The sequence below is a fragment of the Oryctolagus cuniculus genome, chromosome 16, assembly GCF_051225735.1.
Source record: "Oryctolagus cuniculus isolate XC-2025 breed Fujian yellow rabbit chromosome 16, ASM5122573v1, whole genome shotgun sequence".
Lineage (NCBI taxonomy): Eukaryota > Metazoa > Chordata > Mammalia > Lagomorpha > Leporidae > Oryctolagus > Oryctolagus cuniculus.
In genome coordinates, this window is record NC_142882.1 from 63,408,063 (window position 1) to 63,430,292 (window position 22,230).

At 47.1% G+C, this 22,230-nt stretch overlaps 1 protein-coding gene and 1 long non-coding RNA gene across 5 annotated transcripts in view; one reads left to right on the top strand and one right to left on the bottom strand.

Moving 5' to 3' along the window:
* The window catches only part of AOAH (acyloxyacyl hydrolase), a 192,075-nt gene that overhangs the window by 7,638 nt on the left and 162,207 nt on the right, over positions 1-22,230 (bottom strand). For 2 of the 3 annotated variants that reach the window (XM_089314993.1, NM_001082025.1), the window contains 5 exon segments: positions 19,702-19,877; positions 12,573-12,631; positions 12,425-12,484; positions 10,573-10,669; positions 4,458-4,534 (listed from right to left, as the gene is read on the bottom strand). In XM_089314993.1, coding sequence (XP_089171119.1) covers positions 4,458-4,534; positions 10,573-10,669; positions 12,425-12,484; positions 12,573-12,631; positions 19,702-19,877 — 469 coding nt within the window. 3 annotated transcript variants of the gene reach the window in all.
* Positions 12,336-22,230, top strand: part of LOC127492612 (uncharacterized) — a 107,140-nt gene continuing 97,245 nt past the window's right edge. Inside the window, exons 1-2 of one of the 2 annotated variants that reach the window (XR_016223052.1) lie at positions 12,336-12,431; positions 16,354-16,440. This is a non-coding gene — a long non-coding RNA (uncharacterized LOC127492612). The remainder of the gene's footprint in view (positions 12,432-16,353; positions 16,441-22,230) is intronic. The other variant, XR_007922146.3, reaches the window with a different exon arrangement.

Genomic DNA, 22,230 nt, shown 5'->3' on the forward strand with positions numbered 1-22,230 from the left:
CTTTTCCGAGGGACTCCCCAAGTCCCTGAGTCTGAGCCTTCAGTCCTCAGGGACTTAGAAGTTGGGACAAACGGGGACTTGGAGGTTATTGACCTATTTAAGATAAATCCAACACCATGTCTGGCTCCAGCAATGGGCCTGAAGAGAGAGGAGAGGGCTGATATCACAAACACTTTCTTGTTTGCAGTAAGAGTTTGGGGAGGCTGGATTGAGCGGTGCCAACACGATGAGAGGAGAGGAAGTTGTTCTGCAGGCAGCGTGGCCTGGGCAGAGCTTCTGAGGCAGAAGGCACCCAGGATGCCTAGCAAGGTATCCACGAGTGGCCAGAGAGAGCAGGTTTGAAGGATGCCCGTGGCTTATCTAACACTTGATGTTTACTGTGTCTGATCCCAGGCCCAGAAGGCTTTTCAGGACTTCAGATGCTTATCTTTACAGAGATCTCAAAAAGCAGGTGTTTGAACAGGTAGAATCATTGCAACTTCTGCAGGCCACAAATCAGGGTCTTAGGTCTTTGAAATTCTGTTTCTTTCCTAAGTCATTTTTCTCAGTCCCTCTGGACTTCCAGCTCCCTCCCTAACCATTCTCCATGCTGTTGTGACTATAGGGGTCTTTTAAGAACACTCAACTGGTTGTTCCTTTCTTGCTTACAAGGCTCCAGTGGGTTCCCATTCCCCTCGGGACAAAGGTCAAACCTCACACTAGCCTTGCCTGCCACGGCCTCTGACAACTTCTGTGGATTCCTCTCTCTCAACTCCACTCTCAGACTCTTAGTTGCAGGTGCACTGAAGCTCTCCCTGCAGCCCTCCCCTCCCCGCCTTGTAATCCTTCAGTGTGCATGCTTTCTGTTCCTACCCAGGCCTTTCCCTGGCAGTGTCTTCCACTCAGAACACTTCCTACAACCCCAGTCCACCTGCTGCTTCCCTGCACTGGTTCATGGTCTTAGCTCTGCCATCACCTCCTCTCCCATTCTATCCACCCAAAGGCTCCCATGGCTTTATGTGCGGGCATGGCTGAAGGCATTCACCCCATTATGTTGAATTGTCTAGTTGCTCATCATTCTTCTGCACACTTTCATCTAAAATGGCAAGGGTGCCTTATTGTTCACCCTTGAATTCTCACTGTGCCTGGAACAGAGTTGGCAAGTCACCCATCTGGACTTTTCGGCTCAGCCTCCTTGATACATAGACAGGCGTACTGTTGCCCTCTGTGGATGCAATCAGACCATGCTGCACACTTTATCACCTACTACCAGTGTGGGAACAGACCTTGTAGGAATCACACAGGATTAAGCACACATCTAGCTTCAGCATTTGGCTGGGTTTTGTAACCAGTTACAGGTGCAGCGGTTTGAGCAAAAGATAGATTCTCAGTTTGACAGATGCTGAACCTTAATATCAATGTTGAGCCAGGGATGGAATGGTTATTTGACAGATGAGGCAAATATGTCCTGAGGGTTAAAACAAAGCTGTCTTTGATTCTTTCCTTTTCAGTTGTTCCTATGGGACACTGCCTGGTCATCTTTTTATGTCCCCATTCTCTGAATAAGAAGAGTAAAATTCTAGGGTGTGCAAGAGTGACAAGAACTACCACCTACTTATTGCCAGGAAGAAGGGCTTCACATTAATCTAAAATCAAAGACACAGTTTCTTGGACAATCCCGTCTTATATTTGACCAGCTTCTAGCCAATGATTCTCTGATCAACACATCCAATTGTGGTTAGGAAGCTCAGATATTCTGAGGCGCATTACTCAGACTGTTATTATTATTATTGTTTTGGTTAATTATTTATTTATTGACAGGCAGAGTGGACAGTGAGAGAGAGACAGAGAGACAGAGAGAAAGGTCTTCCTTTTCCTTTGGTTCACCCCCCAATGGCTGCTGTGGCCAGCACACTGCGGCCAGTGCACCGCGCTGATCCGAAGCCAGGAGCCAGGTGCTTCTCCTGGTCTCCCATGCAGGTGCGGGACCCAAGTACTTGGGCCATCCTCCACTGCACTCCCTGGCCACAGCAGAGAGCTGGCCTGGAAGAGGGGCAACTGGGACTGAACCGGTGCCCCAACCGGGACTAGAACTCCGTGTGCAGGTGCCGCAGGCACAGGCCTATTTTGATTATTCTTAACAGTGAAGTGTCCATTTAATACTCACTTTAAAATTTATGCAACACTTGCTAATTTCACTCACTGTTTATTCATCTGTTGGAGGGTATCACCTGTCATCTCGTTTTCTTTCTCAGGTAATTTTTGGCCTGGGGCTGGAGCTGGAGTCCACCAGAGGGGCACTCCTCAGCTGTGCTTCTCAGACCTGCACTCTTGCCATCATCACAGCACACTTAGCAAGTGCTAAGTAGTCAGGATGACTGCGGTCGGTGGTGGGAGTTGCCTGAAGGGCCAAGGCCCACGTTTCCTGCACGGGACCTGCTTTGCAAATGTGACAAGTGGCAGAACCCCTTTTGCTTCTGTTTTTGAAGATAAAGACGTATCATGAGTAAGTCCAGTCAATACAACAGGTAAGAGTGGAGCTTTTCTGGTTGGAACCCAGAGAACAAGGATGGGCGTGGGGACGGGAGGGCTTGAGTCCCGCCCCTCGAAGAGGCTGAGTAGGGCTATGTTATGGGATTGCACTCGGAATCTGAGCTGAGAGGCAGCTCTCGCTCAGATGTTGCTGGGGACATGATGCTGTCCTCACACATCTTTTGTAGAAGAATCTAGAAGAATCCTCTCACAGGTCTCAGTTCCGGGAACCCTTGTGATTTTTTTAGTTACTTGATTTATTGTTTCTCTTAGGGAGGCCATGACAGACACCCCTCTTTGCATCAGCCACAGAAGGCCTGGGGTTGATTTTGCAGCCCTCTCTGGCAGCTTCTCAGGACCGGCCTGTACACATTTTATGAACATAGACATTCAGCCAGGGATGCAGGTAGAACATTGCTGTGGCTTGGACACGGCTTGAATTTGTCCCCTAGAGATTCCTATGTTAGAATCTTGGTCTTCAGCATGGCAATAAGAGGAGACCTTTTTAAAAATTGATTAATTAATTTGAAAGAGAGAGAGAGAGAGGACTAGCTCTTATCTGTGGGTCACTCCCCGGATGACTTGCAATGGCCCCAGGCTGGAAGCCAAACTTGTGGGCCAGGAACCCAGTTCAGGTACCTCTACGGGTGACAGGAGCCCAATTACCTGAGCCATCACCACTGCATATCAGGGTTTGCATTAGCAGAAATTTGGAGTCAGGAGTGGAGCTGGGGCTCAATTCCAAACACCTGGATGTGGGATGTGGGATCTCAATTGCTAGGCCAAATGCCTACTCCTGGTAGGACTTCTAAGAGGTGGGCCTAATGAGAGGTTATTACCAGGCCCTCCCTACACTCTGTCTTCTTGTGCTACCATATGCTCTGTCCCTTGTACACCTGCTCTAGCCATTATGCCATCTGCAATGAGATGAAGCAGCCGGGGGGCACTTTGCAGGAACCAGTGCCATGCTCTTCAGACTTTCAGCCTCTAAAACTTTGAGCTAAATAAATTTCTTTTCTCTACAAAGTAGCCTAGCCTCAAGTATTTTGTTATAGTCATAAAAAATGCAGTAATCCAAATACTATTTTCTTTTTCTTTGAATTTCACTTAATTCTATTTTATTTTATTTTTTATTTGACAGGCAGAGTTATAGACAGTGAGAGAGAAAGACAGAGAGAAAGGTCTTCCTTCCGTTGGTTCACTCCCCAAATGGCCGCTACAGCCGGTGCGCTGCGCCGATCTGAAGCCAGGAGCCAGGTGCTTCCTCCTGGTCTCCCATGTGGGTGCAGGGCCCAAGCACTTGGGCCACCCTCCACTGCCTTCCTGGGCCACAGCAGAGAGCTGGACAGGAAGAGGAACAACTGGGACTAGAACCTGGAGCCCATATGGGATGCCAGCTCCACAGGCAGAGGATTAACCGAGTGAGCCACGGCGCTGGCCCCAAATTTCACTTAATTTTAGTTGAATTGTGTATCTTATACACATGTGGTTATTATTTCTAATCCTTTATGGAACAAAAAGTCTAAAAATGAACACACAAGGAGTCAGCATTGTGGTGCAGCGGGTTGATACCTAGGATGCTTGCATCCCACATGAGTGCTGGGTTCTAGTCCTGGCTGCTTCACTTCTGATCCAGCTCCCTGCTAATGTACCTGGGAAAGTAGTAGAAGATGGCCCAAGTGCTGGGGCCCCTGCCATCTGTGTGGGAGACCCAGATAGAGTTACATGCTCCTGACTTCAACCCCGTGCTAGTGGTCTTGGCCATTTGGAGAGTGAACCAGTGGATATATGCTCTCTCCTTCTGTGCCTCCCCCCACCCCAACTCTGCCTTTCAAGCAAATAAATCCTTAAAATGACTGAATAAATAAGCACACAAATGCCTACCTATGTTAAAAATAAAACATCCAAATGATAGTATTCAGCAACTATTATGTAACTGTGCTTACCTCGTTGGGGTGGAATCCATCAACAGCTTCGATGAGCTCCCAGGGCTGGCCGCCCATCTTCTGCCACTCCTCTACGACTGTGGGGCACAGAATCAGAGTTACAGACAACGGTCAACAGTGAGGCCAAGAGCTGCCCATTGCCCTCTCAGGCTGATGCTGACCCAACCATGCCTGCCTCTGAGCTGTTACCTTCTGCTGGGGGGCTTTCCAAGCCAAAACGATCATCCCACTGTGTGATATTTTTTTCTAACTCAGGAGGAGAATGTGTGACAGTGTGGATGAATGTGGCGTGTGTAGCAGACAGGACAGTGGGAAAGATGAGCTATGAAATACTCTACACTAAGGCAAGTCCATCTTATTCTTCAGTGCAGTGGCACAGAGTCCCAGGAGGGAACAATGTCACATTTTGTTAGCGTCTCCTATCCTGGGCTGCCATTTGCGGACACTGATTGCATGTGTCAAGCAATCACCTTTAACAATCACCCAGTGAGTCAGAGATTTAATTGCACAAAATTATTTGAACATCCCTCTTAGAGTAGGGTTACAGAGAAACTGCAATAGCCCCACAGTAATGAAAAGCAATAAGACTGTCCTTCAACACGGGGTAGAGACCCAGGATGTCAGTGACTCCAAGGCAATAGCACAATTGATTCCACATTGTAATTTCATGCAGTCAATAAGAACTCTCCAAGGAGATTTCAAATCCCTAGAGAGCCTCAGAGAGAAACACTGGAAACCGCTCTCCCCTGCACAGCTTACACCCTCACTTGCCCAGAGTTCAGCAAAGCCAGAGGCACAATAAATATTCCTCCAGTTCCTTTCTCTTCACCCCCTCGCTAGAAAACTCAAGGGCTAAACTCTGTGCTCTCTATTTCTCTGCTTTTTACCCCGAGGGAAGGATGGAGATTCTGTTTGGGGTTTTGATAGAACAAAAGAAGCTGGACTTTCCAGGGACTGAATCAATACTATGCTGCTTTTGCAATTACTGCACTGCCAGTATCATACGCTCCATCCCCACTCACTGCCCAGTCCTGTCCCTTGAGGGGCTGCAAAGGAGGCTGCCCTTCTCATTGTGTGGACTGAATATGTGTCTCACCCAAATTCACTTGCTGAAATCATAATCCTTGAAGTATTAGGAGGTGGGGGCTTTGGGCAGGTGATTATGCCATAAAGGTAGAGCCTTCGTGAATGGAATTAGTATCCCAGAGAGGTTTTGTTGCCCTTTTGAAAAAACCAAGTGAGAACACAAGGAGAAACTGGCAGTCTGCAACCTGATTAGCGGCCCCTCACCAGAATCTCCCCACACTGGCACCTTGGTCTTGGACTTTCAGCCTTCAGAACTGTGAAAAGTAAACCTCAGTTGTTTCCAAGTCACTCAATGTACAGTATTTTATTATAGCAACTGGAACCAAGAAAAATGTTAAGAAAATCTCAGACAGTGCTAACAGGACCAGGTCAATGCGAATTGAACCCAATCAAGATATCAAGTAGAGCCTTGCGAGACAGAAGTCACTGGTATTCATTAAACACCGAGCTGCGGGCCTGACCCAGACCCTGCAGCTTCCTCTGATTTTGTGGGGACAGGCAGCTTCTGACGGCCCTTTTGACTCTGTAGAGAAGGTTGAGGGGCAAGTTGTTTGGTCTTCATTGGTCAAGTGAAAACCCAGAGAAGAGATCTAGAATGCAAATGTGAGCCTTTTAAAGAAATAAGATTAAGTCATACTTTGTTTCTTCAGAGAAATGTTTACTTGGAGCCTGGTCTTCAAAATCAGATTTGTGTAAACATGTATTTCCTTCAGTGCAATTCAATTTTGGCACCAAGGTTGAAAGTTATTCCAGGCTAGTTCCATGTAGGCTTGCATTTTACATGGGTTACTAACTCCTAAACTAAAGACTATGACCTAGGAAAATGCAGGGGTGTTGGTAGACATCTCTACGGAGGAAGTGGACATATGTCAGTCATTAAAATTTTTGATTATTTTTCAAACCTAGGAGGGAAAGTCAGTCCCTTCTACTCTTCCTAAAGGCTTGAGCAATCCTATATTATGGGTATTACAAGGGGAAAACTCAAGAACAAAAGCATAAAGAAAAGAAAAAGGATATTTTCTGCTAAGTTTTACAAAGGAGCATGGTGTGCTCTAGGGCAAGGGGCAGTGGGAAAATTTCCTTTTTCTTACCATCATATCCTAGGAATTTTAAATGTCATCAGTGATACCATCTTCTTTTCTTCCAGAAAACGTCTTCCTGCTCCCCAACCCTCACCCCTCCCCTACACAGGTGGGTGCTGCAAGGGAGTCCCACCTTTGATAGAACTGGCTGGCCGTGGTTTTTCAAAGAGCCAACAGCTGTGGTGGAGAAAGACCCAGAGAATGCTTGCTAGCTCTCTGATGAACAGCAGCACTAGCAAATACTTTGAAGAGGAAGTTGCATCCTGGTCAGGACCACGAACCCACTGGCATTTTTATAAAAATCTACATGGGCTAGGGGATGGACTAAGGAGCGTGTTACTCCACTTGAGTTGAGTTGGAAGCTGAGGGCAGCTGTAGGGATATTTGAACTGTCAGGGTAAACACTGGCCTTTCAGCCAACTGGCATTTTCTTCCCTCTGTTGAGGAGGTGTGACACAGATGAGGAAAAAGGACATCACCTGTGCAATTTGGCATTTCCCGAAGGGAGGAAAAATTGCTGTCTCTGTTTGGTTTGTAACCAGTTGGAGAATGAGTCAGCAAGGGAGAAAAAAGTCTGCAGGTGACCAATCATCTTTCATGGCTGGACTGAGGCCGTCAGAGTGGAGAACAAACAGGTTTCATGCCTGTCCTCCAGGGACAGGGACCCTCAACTGCAATTCACTGTCACAAGGACGTGAAGTTGTGAATTTCAGTGTCATGAAAAATCAGAATATTTGTGATGCAACCGTCAGCTCAGATATAGTGCTGAAATGAGAGATCTTCAGGGAACTATTAAGGATGAAGATGTAATAAGTGGCTCCAGGGGTTTTTCTTTCTGATAACAGGGAAACATGGCCACAATAAGCGGCATTTCTATCATCTCCTGTGGGAAGGAACTCAAAGTAAGCCACTGATGCCAACAATGCATGGTGGTGATGGGGTGTGGGCTGGGCATTGAAAGAGAACAAACACTCATTGTTTCTGCGTCATGAGAAGCATGTGGGAGCTGCTTTCCACGCACTGAGGATGGCGATGGTGGGAGACTGCCAGCGGACACCATTGTGTCCTTACTACTGCACAAGCTTTGCTTCACTTCACCCTTACCTAGGCCCCCTGGTTTAGTTCCTGCCACCTTCCATACAAGGAAACAAGGGCTGAGTGGTTCTCTCTTTGCTCGAGGACACACAGGTACTCTGGGTCGGAGATGGGAGAGGAAAGCAGCTATGCATTCTGGACTCTCTACAGCAGCACACTGCACCCACAGGAGGTAGGTCTGCAGGATGATGAACTACCCCAACATGGGAGGTTTTCCACGGTGATGGATCTGGGAGTGGATGATTGTTCCACCTACTCCAGAAAATATTACAATTTTAAGTTAAAAATTTCCCTTGCAGTAGCCTACCTTTGGGCATAAGCCAAGACATTACTACAGATCCTGAAAATTAGTTAAAAATTTGAGCTCTTTCGGAAGTGGATATAGCAGTACCTCAATACTCTGAGGCACTCTGAGATCAGATGTTCTTGTGGGCAGGTCCTAGGGCACAATCCCTTGGTCTCTACTCCCCCCCCCCCCCCCCCCCGGTGCCCATGCATCCTCCCTAGCAGAGTGCCTACTAACTTCATATGGGGAAAATGAAGAAGTTCCTGTACCCAAACTGGGCCTTCACAGTTATTTTCCTTTTTTCTTTTCTTGACAGGTAGAGTTACAGACAGTGAGAGAGAGAGAGACAGAGAGAAAGGTCTTCCTTCCATTGGTTCACTCCCCAAATGGCCACTATGGCCGCCACTGCACCAATCCGAGGCCAGGAGCCAGGTGCTTCCTCCTGGTCTCCCACTTGGGTGCAGGGGCCCAAGCATTTGGGCCAGCCTCTACTGCCCTCCCGGGTCACAGCAGAGAGCTGGACTGGAAGAGGAACAACCGGAACTAGAACCGGCATCCATATGGGATGCTGGTGCCACAGGTGGAGGATTAACCAAGTGAGCCACGGTGCCAGCCCCCTTCACAGTTATTTTCAACAAAAATGAGGAGATTGCCAAGCAAGAAATTCTGTGAATTGTTTCCAAGCAGGGAGAAATACCTGGGAGATTGTTGTCATGTTGATGTGGAATGTTCAGTTCAGTTTAACCTTAAGCATTTAAGGCTGATAAGCCTCTGCTCCCAGTTTGCCAGTTCACCAGTGCAATACTGGCCAATAGCGGGTCAAGGATAAAGTTCTCTCTGAATCCTTTAAGGAGATGATGACTGCTCTGGATGACAGATACTTACATTCCCAGCACCTGCACAATTCTTGGTACATACAAAGTTACTTCAAAAAGCTCACGAAAAAAATGGAATTAAGAGATAAATTTTTTTGGTGCAAAAAATTTGAAATCCATCTAGGGTATTTTTGTAATATGCACTTTCCATGAACTTTTGGAAGACTCCTTGTAGCAAGACAAGAAAAATCTGATGACTGATCAAGTTTTTGGAGCATTACAGAGCCCCATGATGGGCTTCAATGGGCATACACGTGAGCTGGCCTGAGAGTTGTGCTTAAATGCACCTTCTGCTTAGGTGGGTTTGGAGTTGGGCCTGGGATTCTGCCTCATAACCAGCTCCTGGAGGTGTCAGTGTTGCTCACTCAGAACCACACAATGAGCAGCAAGGCTGTGGTTCTTTCCTGCTGCTGGCTGTGTACCACACACAGTCAGGAGAATGATGCTTTTCTTTCATAAAATCATCCCTAAATTTTGTTAGTAGATATGGTATCCTCATTTTCAGTCTGGGAAGGGAAATTGAGAAATGGTCAAAGGATTGCCTACAGTCTCAGAGATATTAAATGACAAACTACAGATCACTTGGAAAATCTTTTAAAAAATCCTGTGAATATTAGACATACTATATTTTTAATAACTTTGTCTAAATTCAAGGTTGATGATGATCACAGATCACTTGGTGGTGCATTGGTTTACACCAGGAATTCATTAATGAGTTTTCAACTCTGCATTTTAATGAAAGGTTATTTATCAAAATGTCTCTCCCCATGAGAGGAATGTGTGTCACTTAGGCAGGAAATCTAGTTAAGGGAGATGAAACTTGTAGAAAAGATGTTCAGAACTGAAGGACTAGCAACCACAAGGCTGAGCGTGTCAGCTAATGTAATACTCGATAATTCATGACGGCCATCTGCTCCCTCCCAGATGCTTAGGCTGGGGGGCTTGTGGCTGGGAGCGGAAGGATAGAGATGATACCCTCTGAGCGAGGAGCTTCTGTCCTTTGCATACACGGTAAGCTTTTTCATTAGCATCATCTCAGCAGGCAGTCGATCAACAGGGGCCTTTCCTCTCGTATGAAAATGGCTTAGCAATGAAAATGGATCCGAGAAGATTATGGTTAATAAATAATAATTTTTCAGCATCAAGATGTAAAGGCTAAATCAGTAGCTCCAGTGATCATGTCTGTGTTTATATGGTCACTCATCAGATACTCCAGCATTTGTGTCGAATGCTAGAAAAGAAACTCAGTAATATTCTGTCCAGGAATCTGGGATATGAGTTGATGACTTAAATTCCTCAGTCTCTGCCTTAGAGGCACTGCCTTATCACTCTTTTCTGGCACACCTGTCTCAGACCATAGGTAAGCTGGGCACTGCTAACCTGGCAAGAACAGAGTAGGCAATTCTAATAGCCTGTAGATTCTCAGTCCAAAGTTCTTTCCAGCTGGTCACTGGCTCTGTTGCTTCATGAATTCTAAACTGATGGTGAAATAAGGAGTTAATGTCAATTCCCACCTTCTCAGAAAGAGCCTCCCACTTTCCTTTTTTATGCACAGTGAGAGCTACCAGTGTGTCAGAATAGGTAGGAGTTGCCCTCCACCATCTGCTGGCTCATCAACACAGTGCTCAGGCAGGCTCTCATTTGCAGCTGCCCCATTTGTCTTCTGTGCAAGCCTAAAACAAGCAACTTACCTTCTTGGAAGGCAAAATCCAGGTAGAAAAGATTGAAGTTCGTAAATTTCTTGCTGGCTGCAATTTTCCTCAGCGTCTCGGAGAGCTGCTGTGCTCTCTGAATACAAGAGAAATGGAGAATCCCATGAAACCTTGACTTTGACTGTAAGTGGACAATTCAGGCAGAGCAAAGAAACTCATCTGCCCAGTCTTTCCCTTCTTCCTTCCTCCAAACCATCAGGGGAGAGCAGCTCTGCACATTCAATTATATTCAAGTACAAACGGCCAGTGAACATATGAAGGGTGTTAAAGTTCACTAAGAATCAAATCAGTGTGAATTAAAGTACTAAGGTACTGTTTCCTCCGTGGGACTGGCAAGAATGGGATGAACAACCATGTAGATTCAAATGCGTCATGGGCAGGGGAATGAGAAGGTTGCTTACTCAAACTGTTCCTTCCAGGAGTCTGGCAATATGGATCAAGTCCTTAAACATGGGCCTCCCCTCTGACTCAATAGTTTTTCTTGGACTTTGTTTTAAGGAAATAGAAGCATACACAAAGAAATAATCCTTATACATACGTTTGTTCATCACAAATGCTACTTACTACAATGAAAAATTGAAAACAACCTGCATGTCCGACACCACAGGAAGGAATAAACAAGGTTATATTTTTATGTTATATATTTTAAATTGTACAACATTATGACATGGAGAAACACTTTATGAACATCAAAAGGCACAAAAGCCTTTTGTTACTGCGTAGGCAAAGTCCCCAAATAGCTACCTATGGAAGTAATAATGGAAAGACATCATGCATAGTAACTTCGGATGGTGGGATTTTAGGTGATTTTTGCTATTGTTTTTGTGCTCTTGTGTGTTTTTATTTATTTATTTATTTGAGAGGCAGAGTTACAGACAGGGAGAGGAAGAGACAGAGAGAAAGGTTGCAACAGAAAGGTTGCAATGGCTGCAAAGGGTGGAGCTGGGCCGTTCTGAAGCCAGGAGCCAGGTACTTCTCCTGGTCTCCCATGCGGGTGCAGGGCCCAAGCACTTGGGCCATCCCCCACTGCTTTCCCAGGCCACAGGCAGGGAGCTGGATTGGAAGAGGGGAAGAGGAGCAGCTGGGACTCTAAGTGGCGCCACAGGCAGGGGCATGGCCTACTTTGCACAGCGCCAGCCCCTTCACGCTTTTTTTTTTCAATTGAGATACATTTCTTTTGTTGAAAAAAAAAAATCAATCTTTTAGAAAGAGATGACTCATCTCCCACGAAAAAAGTGCCAACAGCTGTGTTTGAGCCATTGCTGCTCTCAGAGAAGCGAGGAAAGTCCTAATCTACCGCCGCAGAACTCCAGTCAAACTCGTCAGACACAGAGCTAAGCTCTCAGCTCTCGCCAGCTGGGCAACTCTGCTGAGAGCAGCTGGGACGGGTGTGTGAGTGTGTGTGTGTGTGTGTGTGTGTGTGTGTGTGTAACTGCTGAGGAGCAGCTGGGACGGGTGTGTGAGTGTGTGTGTGTGTGTGTGTAACTCTGCTGAGGAGCAGCTGGGACGGGTGTGTGTGAGTGTGTGTGTGTGTAACTCTGCTGAGGAGCAGCTGGGATGTGTGTGTGTGTGTGTGTGTGTGTGTGTGTGTAACTGCTGAGGAGCAGCTGTGGTGGGTGTGTGTGTGTGTGTGGCGGAGAGACACCCACCCACACACGCATGCAGAGGCAAGAGGCCTCCACAGCAGCAGAGGGAGACAGAGCACGCCCGAGTCCCTCAGCTCCTCCAGCCCCCCCCCCCCCGAGATTTTGGTCACCGGAGGGCCACTTCCTGCCACAACCTCCTCCCCCGTGAGCAAGCCCAGGGCATCCGAAGGCCTGTGCAGTCCTACCTCCGAGGTGAGGGCCCGGAGCGTCTCGTTGGCGGACATCCAGCCGGGGCAGGGGCTGACCTGCGGGCAGGAGGACAGCAGTGCTTAAAGGGGCCCAGCGAGCCGGCGGGAATGCACAGAGCGTGGCCGGGCCGGGCAGTGAGCTCACCTGGAGGCAGCCCAGGAAGGAGTAGAGCTGCGTGTAGGTCACGTCCTTGTTTAGCTGGCCTGGCAAACAGAGAGCTCTGGTTTGTCGTGTGCACGCAGAGGCAGCACTGGGACGCTCGTGTGGGCGACCCTGCCTCAGGTTGCAGCTCCGCACCGCCAGGGCACTTGGCCTGGCTTTCCTTCCGCGTTGCTCTTGGGGAAGGCCTGGGCTTTCCTTCTTCCTGAGCCTGTAGAATTTTCGAGCCAGGGTTGGGGAAGGACCCTAAGGACTTTATTTCCATGTGGAGGACTGGGCTCAGCCAGACTCCCTGGAAAAAAGGAATTGGGTATCCTGTGCCTTGAAGCACTCCGTGGAGCAGTGGGGCACTGGGAGCATTGGTTGACGGAATCCTTTGCAAGTTTAGGAAGCACTCAGGTCTAACCTGATGATCCCATGCTGAGAGCAGGTGGGACTCGTGGGGTGTCTGAAGCCCTGGCCATACAGTGCCCTGCGGTTTGGTGAACCGAAGGCCTCCCAAGTGCCTGGGTGGCCCATGGGATGGGGGAGGCCAATGGGATGGGGGAGGCCATTGCACTAGGTATCCCTTCCTGGCACTGGGTGAAGGGTTGCACAGAGGTTGTTTTATTTGAGCTCTAGTTAGTAGATATGCCTGATACTTATTTTGGCACAGTGCCGAGTGGGGTTTGTCCAGAGCCTTTCTGAATATCAGCAATAGAAAGAGGTTCCTCTTTCTCTCTTTCACCACTCCTCTCCCTCCTTCCATCATATCCACCCCAAGATGTCATTCAACCTCATGCTGTGGCTGCCACACAGAATCCAGCCCCCCCCGCCCCCCCCAACTGCCCCCAGATCTCAGGGTTGAATGGCTGACGCTGTGTCCATTAACACTCCTTACACTGGAGAAAAAAAAATCAAGGCAGATAATAGGGCCTATCTCAGAGCACACAGAAAGACTGAAGGTGATGGAACACAGTCTTGTTTTTCACTTATACCTGTGATCAGTTAGACTGAAAGATAGATTCAATTTTCTTGTCATGGAGGAAAAATATATTATCTATCTCAGTGTGGGTGAGTGTGGCCCTGGACTGGAAAGCCACGGGCTTATTACCGCTATTAAAGTCACAGTGACCGGTCAAGGCTCTCCTCCGTGCAGGCATCTGCGTCCTTGAATTTCATTTTATGGGCCCAATATGTAGCTTTGAGCTCTCATTTTCCCCAGGGATCTGCTTCCAGCCCCTGCACCCCCCCCCCCCGACTCCTTTCCCTCCATCTGTATTCTATTTCTTTTGCTTTTACAATGTGTCCCCTTCCTCTAAGTGTCCAAGCCCACCTCAGCCAAGGCCAGCTGCAGGGACGGACACCTTCAGCCTTTACTCCCTGTGCTGGGCTGACATGCGCCTGAATGACTTGACTCATCGTCCCTCAGAGCTTGGTGAGGGCAGACTAAGTCTGGCTGGCTTCTGTTACCATCTTGTTTTGTTGTTGAAAGTTAGGTACCTGCTTGGGACCCTGACACCCTCTTGTCCATGATGTGTCCCGTCACCCTGAAGGGTCACCTCTCTCTATCCCGCTCAGTGGCTGCGGTCTTTTCAACTGAAAGGAGGTTGCACCTCATGCCTGAGTGTAACTACACTTGCACACCCTCTTCTTTGTTCTTCTTCTTTTTTTTTTTGACAGGCAGAGTGGACAGTGAGAGAGAGAGAGACAGAGAGAAAGGTTTTCCTTTGCCTTTGGTTCACCCTCCAATGGCTGCCGTGGCCAGCGCACTGCGCTGATCTGAAGCCAGGAGCCAGGTGCTTCTCCTGGTCTACCATGGGGTGCAGGGCCCAAGGACTTGGGCCATCCTCCACTGCACTCCCGGGCCACAGCAGAGAGCTGACCTGGAAGAGGGGCAACTGGGACAGAATCCGGCGCCCTGACCGGGACTAGAACCCGGTGTGCCGGCGCCGCAGGTGGAGGATTAGCCTATTGAGCCGCGGCTCCAGCTTTCTTTGTTCTTTTAAGCCTGGATTGCTTTACTAGCCAGAGGGACTGGAATTGGCCATTCCCCTTGGATGCTGGGAGCATAACTCTGTCTCCTTCTTGGAGGTTAAGCCTGGTTGCAGCCTTGTTCCATCCTGTCTTATTCCTCTCTTCCTGCTGTCCTACTGCTGAGGTCCTACCATGTCTTTGGATGAGACCAGGAGGTGTATCCTCCTTCTGAACCTTCTCTGAATCCACTCCCTTTCCCTCTATCCCCCTGTGTTTTGGCACTGGTTCTGATTGGGCTCTGTTGATAAAGGGGCAGTCGTTATGTGGGTAGCCACTGAGGGTGCAGCAGTGTCTTTAGAAGACACCTGGGAAAGGCTGAGGAACTGGTTTCCCTCCTCGCTGATCTGTTTGCTAGAAGGTGGGGTGACGCGGGGGCTGCTCATGTGGAAGACAGGTTGGAAGTGCTTGTGATGGGCCTGTGCTTTAAGAAGGGGAAGAAGGAAATGCTTCTATTGCTTTCTCCCCTTATTGGCGCTGGGAGACGGTCATTCACTGCTTTTTTTAGGCTTTACCTTCTATTCCTGTTGCTTTAAAGTGCATTTTGCACATTGAACAAATGTCTTGGAAAGACTGATCCTCCTGTGTGTTGTATGTGAGAAGGGGTTTTGTCTGTGATTCTGTGATTCCCTTGTCAGAAAGTCAATCTGGTTAAAAAAGCTGGTCATGAATGCCCTTGGGCAGGGGCGGGGACTGGGGCAGGGGCCTGGCCTGGGGCACTATCCCATTATCCCATAGCATTTCCAGGGGCTGAGAAGTTATCTGTGTGTGTGAGTGTGTGTGTGTGTCTGTGTGTGTCTGTGTGAGCCTGGGGACTGACCTACTGGATGCCAGATGCTTCCTCTGAAAATTAAAGGGTGTGTTTCACTCCAACTGCCTAGAGATGCAATCTGTGTCCCAGTCTAAGTCCTGTAGAGAGGGGCCTTTGATATTTACTTAATGCTGGCAACATGATTGGAATCTCAGGAACCATAAGAACTTTGTACCAACAAAGGAGGTCAGTCATACCTCCATGAAATACCATCTGAATGTATTAAAGCCACATTAATTCAGACCAGGGGAAGGGCAGCAATACCCTAGAAACTACAAGTTGTTTTAAAGACATTTGGTTTCAAGTTTAAGAGTAACTGAGGGGGCTGGTGCTGTGGTGTAGTAGGCTAAGCCTCTGCCTGTGGCACCTGGATCCCATATGTGCACTGGTTCATGTCCTGGCTGCTCTTCTTCCAGTCCGGCTGTCTGCCTTTGGTCTGGAAAAGCAGTGGAAGATGGCCCAAGTGCTTGGGCCCCTGCACCCATGTGGGAGACCCGGAAGAAGCTCCTGGCTCTTGGCTTCGGATCTGCCCTTGTGGCCATTTGGGGAATGAACCAGTGGATGGAAGACCTTTCTTTCTATCTCTCCCTCTCTCTGTAGCTCTGCCTCTCAAATAAATAAATAAGTAAATAAATAAAATCTTTAAAAAATTGAAAAAAAGAATGAGGCAAAATGAAGCTGTTGTTTTGTGGCAGAGGCCCTACAAGGAAGACCTAACTATAGATTTCTTTGTAACCAGCAATCCTGGATTGTTTAAACCTGGTCTAACCTTTGGACAACTCCCAGGATGTCTATGCCTTGTACCATTTCCCTGGCATTTGGTCCTTCTGGTCAGGATCTATGTTCTGGCTTCCCCAATAGACTTGTATTTTCTCTGTCACTTAAGGACAAGGGCTCCATTGTATGTCATCTTAACACAAAAGCACACGATATGTATTTCAGACACACTTCTGGAGTGATTGCTGTCCTGCAGAGTATGGCCAAGAGGACTCAACACTGATCAAATCTGACCTTTCTCTGAAGGCCTATGTAAGCAGAATCCTAATGTGTGAGATGTGCTCTGTGGTGATTCCTCATAAAGACAATAAACTTTCAGCAGGAAGTTGAATTCACGACAGACACTGAAGCATGGCCCAGGCCTGGTTCCAACTCAGAAGCATGGCTGAAAGGGAGAACTGTGACCCCTCCTGCACCACGCAAGTGGAATGAGAGCCTGCTCTTCTGGGCCTCCCTTCCCTACTGACCTGGGTGCTGTGGCATTTCACCTTTTCTTTGCTGACTGGTCGGGCTGTGTTCCTGCCTGTCCTACTAAGAAGAGGAAGCAGCAGAGAAGGTTTCACTGCCCAGGGCTTCCCCCCCCCGGCCCCCGCTGCCTGAACTCTTTCCTAATCCTTAGCAGGGGGAGGCAGCCAGGTCTAGGGATGCTCATCACCAGGTCTCTAGGTTCAGCTATGAAATGGGTAGAACATCCTTTCTCCCCCCCCATCCCTTCTTCCTCTGTTCCCCCTCTTCCTCCTCCTTCTCCTTATCTCACACAGTCCCTAACAGAGTGTCCTGGGAATCCAACTCCAACATTAGGCTGTTGTATAAGATGAGTTGTACTGTAACTGAGGGTGAGCAACCAAACCTGGAGGCTCCAGCATCAAATTTGCTTTGTGGCTGGTGCGTATCCAGTGGGAATGAAGATCCAAAGATTGGGTTTGGAGGGGAGCAGTGGAGAAGAGGCAGCATGAAGGCCTTAGCCCCATCTGCTAGCCTCTCATCATCTGTGAATTATGAACCCTGCAGAAGGAGGATTGTTGGAGCTGGGTAAGTCTCGCCTACTTCCCAGTCTTTCTAGGAAGGACCCTGAGGCTTCACTGTAACGTGGATAATTTATTTACCATGGCAACCAGGCAGCAGGGATAATTTGGGATGTGAATACCTAAAAATATTAAACAAATTTTAGATGATTTCGGTCGTCTCCCTAATGGGATTTTTTTTTTCCAAATTAGGGTCATTTATATGGAACAAACTTGTTCCAGCCCTCTTTCTTCCCCTTTTGTGCTGTGGAATTCTAGTGCGTGATTAGTGGCTGGATAGGGGCCCTTGAAGAGGGCAAGGTGAAGCCTACAGCTAAGTTCCCAGCCTTGGCACTATTGATGTTCTCAGTTGTGGGGCCATCCTGTGCACTGTAGGATTCTTAGCAACATTCCTGGCCTCTGCCCACTAGATGGTAGCAGCACCCTCACCCCTAGTTGTGATAACAGGTGGGGGTGTGTCGGTTGCTGATGAATCCCCAGTTACCTTTTCTCTTTCCCTTAATTCTGAATTGCATGTAGTCATTATCACATAGTGCAGTTAAATCAGTTGAATAGTGTGGAATATGCATATGAATTTGTTGGGGTCTAACTAGATTTCACTGAAAGAAATGGCGTTTGAAATCAGAATAACCAAGTCAGGGTTGGTGTGATGGAGTAAATTGGGAGCACTCTTCCTCTACCCCAAACTACTGCTCCCCAAGCATTTCTCAGCATGGGAAAAATTCAGTAATCTCAAATAATCTGTCGGGAGAACTATGAACTTTACATCCCATGGCTCAAAGAGACGTTCTTAGCCAAAGTGCTTGTCCTAGATGCGTACTGTGCACCGCAGAGTGGAGTGAGCCCCACTGTGTGCAATCACATGGTTTCTGAAGGTCATGATCAAGGTTCTGTGAGCGGGAGGAATCTGCTTGGAAATAATCTTTGTGATTATTCAGTGACGAGGAAATGGCTTCTTTTTCACTGGTGTGTGTGTGGGGGGCGAACGTGGATATCTATCATTTTCCCCTCGTGAAGAGAGTAGGGACCTCTGGGGGCTGGTTAAAGGACTCCTGCTTTTTTTCCCATATGGGGAGGGGTGATGTTTCCTGAGGGAGAAGGTAGAGGGGTTGGTATAAACTTGGACTGCTGGAGGAAGACAAAGGGAAACTGAAGAGATACACACAGAGAAGTTAAATATGCAAGCGAAAGCTCTGGATGGCCCCAAGCGTGAACTCATGCTCTCCAACCCCAGCTTCCCAGGAGGACATTAATGGATCAGGGTCAGGTCTTCCCCTTTGTCTTGTTCTCCTGATTCAGAAGCTAGAGCTTGGACCTTCAGCATGGGTTATCGTGGTTAGGTCTCTATATGATAGCAGGGAAGGGAGTCCCTCCTTCATGATCTACTGGTGCAGGTGCCAGCAACATGGGGCTAAGGCTAAGGCTCCCAGGCTCTCCTTGAAGGGAGAGGACTGAGGCCCCTGTTCTTCGTCTTCCCTCCTGCGACCCTTGCAACCTCTGATATACTTCCAGAGTCCTTCTGCCTCAGGCATAGAAGCCTTATGTGGATAGAATTTAAGATGGTTGTGTTCACTGCTGGTTACGCAGTGCCTAGGACAGTGACTGGCACACAGTGGGCACTTAGTTAACAGCTTATAAAAGGGCATTCTCCAGGCACCCACCCCAGAATAGGGAAACCAGAGTCCAGCTACACTCAGTTTACATACAAGAGTACTTTAAAAAGTTTGTGGAAAGTGGAATTAAAATACACTTAGTCTGTTACAAAAAATTGAAGTCTATGCCTGATTCTTCATAATACTCATTTAACAGAACTTTGTGAAGTCCGCTTACATATGATGAGCTCTGCAACACTTGGCAAACTACCTAACCTTTCTGAGCCATAGTGTTGTCTTTGGAAAGGGGGAATTAGGGAAAACATCTATCTCAGAGGGTCGTTTTAAGGATCAACATGGAGGCCCTTCATAGTGTGAGTGGCTACTATGTCCACATTATTTGTGCAGTGTCTGGGATGTAAGAGCTGCCATTGGAAGCTTCTTGGGGGAACTTTAAAGCCTTTATGAACCAGGAACCCCCAGAAGTGAAGAAGCAGAGAGAGAGAGAGAGAGAGAGAGAGAGCAGCCTGGGCGACTGTGTTCTCCAGAATTCTAACTGGAGGCCAGGGGGTACTCACACAAATCCCTTCCTTGGACTCAGGACTTTGGGCCAGCTGTTTGGGCTTGTTCAGCTAATTTTTACATTTCTCCTGTTGGTAAAGGGGTTTCCTGATTGAAACTCCTACCTTTCCATCGTCCTAGTTCATCATTTGGATGAACTTTGGATCGGACGCTGTCTACCTTTGGAGAATGACCTTTAGAGGCTGCGCCTGGAAGCATTTCCCTTGATGAGGCCTGACCCATGTTCTGTGATAGCATTTATGGCATATTCCGATATAGTTTGAGCTTATATACTTTGGTATAGTTAAAGAGTAAAAGGATTTTCAAACTGATACCGAGAGGATGATATCTGCTGTGCAGAGTATCCCAGAGAAAGGCCCCATGTGCTAAGCCATACAAGATAACATGACTGCCGGTGGGCAGGTGGGAATTCAGAGCTTCCAGCATCTTCAGGACGTTGGCGTACAATTGCTCAGGAGTGGTCATTGCTGAGACTGGGTCAGTCTTCCTGCTGGTGGAAGAAACAGAAAATATCTTAGTCGAATACAAGTACCCATGTGTGCAAATACAAGATACACCACACACACTGGTACATGCAAACACATGCATACACACATACAATGGTGGTTATTGGTGGTACTATTTTGCAAAATATTCTTGGCTTTTTTCCTTTGTGACATATAATAAAGTTATGATGCCTGACCCCCTTGTGGCTGGGTGGGCCATGTGACTGGTTTTGGCAAGAGAGGTGTGGGCAGAAGTGACGTCTGATGTCTGGTGGTGTGAGAGCCTTTGGGCTGTTCTTTTTTTTTTTTTTTTGCCATAGGTATGGGCAGTGCTCTAAAGAGCTGCTTCTCCTTTCTGAGTCCTGGAACAGAGACCTGTGATGGTCTCTGATGGACATGTTATGGGAATGAGAGGCAAACATTTGTTGCTTTGTGCCACTAAGATTTTAGGGACTGTTTGTTGCTGTAGCATAGCCTCACTCATCCTGGCTTACACACAGTTAGTGGAGCCAAGTGCTCTGCTGGTATAGCTTTTGATTTATTTGGTACTCTGAGATCTACGACTTGGTCTTTAAACTTTTCACACGTATTTTGCTTTTTTTAACCGTCAGTTTCTGCACTGAATTTGGAGTTTCATGTATTTCCTGAGCACTATTCCAGTCATACTCTTGCAATAATATCTGCCAATAGGCCGGTGCCGTGGCTCAATAGGCTAATCCTCCGCCTTGCGGCTCCAGCACACCGGGTTCTAGTCCCAGTCGGGGCGCCAGATTCTGTCCCGGTTGCCCCTCTTCCAGGCCAGCTCTCTGCTGTGGCCCGGGAGTGCAGTGGAGGATGGCCCAGGTGCTTGGGCCCTGCACCCCATGGGAGACCAGGAGAAGCACCTGGCACCTGCCTTCGGATCAGCGCGGTGCGCTGGCCGTAGCACGCCGGTCGTGGCGGCCATTGGAGGGTGAACCAAAGGAAAAGGAAGACCTTTCTCTCTGTCTCTCTGTCTCTCACTGTCCACTCTGCCTGTCAAAAAAAAATTTGCCAATAAACAATTCTAGTTTGCTTAGTGCCTTCTCCACATAATAGTGCATGTACATAGAGGATATTGGAATTTTTAGATTATATGTTTCTCTTCTTATTTCATAAAAGTTGGCAAAACACAAAGAGTAAGCTTAAAGTAGTTATTAGGACAAAATAAGAGCATTTAAGAAAAAGACAGAAATCATAAATGAACTGCAAGTAGCAAAACTTCAACCTCAATCAGACATTTATTGAATTTAATTTATTGAATTTATTTTAAAGAGTTTGGAAGAGAATAGAAGTACAGAATATACAAAATACTGGGAATATTTCATTGAAAGTTATGTTAAGATTTATTTATTTTTTTATGTTTAAAAGGCAAGGTGTAAATAGGATGCTAGAATAAATTTTGGCTTTAATATATGTCTGTTTTGGCTCATTTCTTGCACAGCTGACTTTTGTATACCCTTTAAGAATAAAGTCAGATTTGAGTTAGGATACTAATACCTGGCATCTACTTGACAGTGGAATATAGAAGACACCATAGTTTTTATCTGTTCTATAGGCTTTAAATTGCCCGATGTTAACAAAAATGGAATAATGTTTTAGAGCTGTTTTTTGAGTCTTTTAAGATTCCAAATTTACCTAATGTTCCTGCACTGGGTTGAATAATGTCTCTCAGATTATGACATTGTTTGAAAATAGGGTTTTTGCAGATCTAGTTAGTTAAGAAGAGGCCATACTGGATTAGTTCTGGCCTTAAATTTAATGGCTGGTGTCCTTTTAGAAGAGGAGAGAGCACATAGATACACACAAGGAAGAAGCCACATGAAGATGGAGGCAGAGACTGGAGTTACACTGCCACAAGCCAACAACACTGAGGATTGCTGGGAGCTACAATAGCTGAAGGAGACATGGAAGGACTTCCTGAGAGTTTGCAGACATGTTGGTTTTAGACTTCCAGCCTCAAGAGCTGGAAGAAAATACATTCCTGCTCTTTCAAGGGACTCCGTTTGCTGTCCTTTGTTATGGCAGGTCTAGCAGGATTAACATAGATTACAAATCAGAGAAATGCATCTGTCACTCGGAGGTTGGATTCAGGGCATAACTGACATAGAAAGAGGGGACAGGCAAAGTCTCCAAGAACATCCACTATTCTCACTTCCAAGGGAGCGCCTACATGGACACTGCCTTCTTAGAGAGGGACATTAAAAAAAAGAATCAAAATTTAAAGTTGGATTAACTTTTGACTTTGGAATTTCACTTGCCGGAAGTTATCCTATAGTAATATTTTCACAAATGTGCAAAAGTTATCCTGTAGAAACATTTTCACATGTGCACATTTGC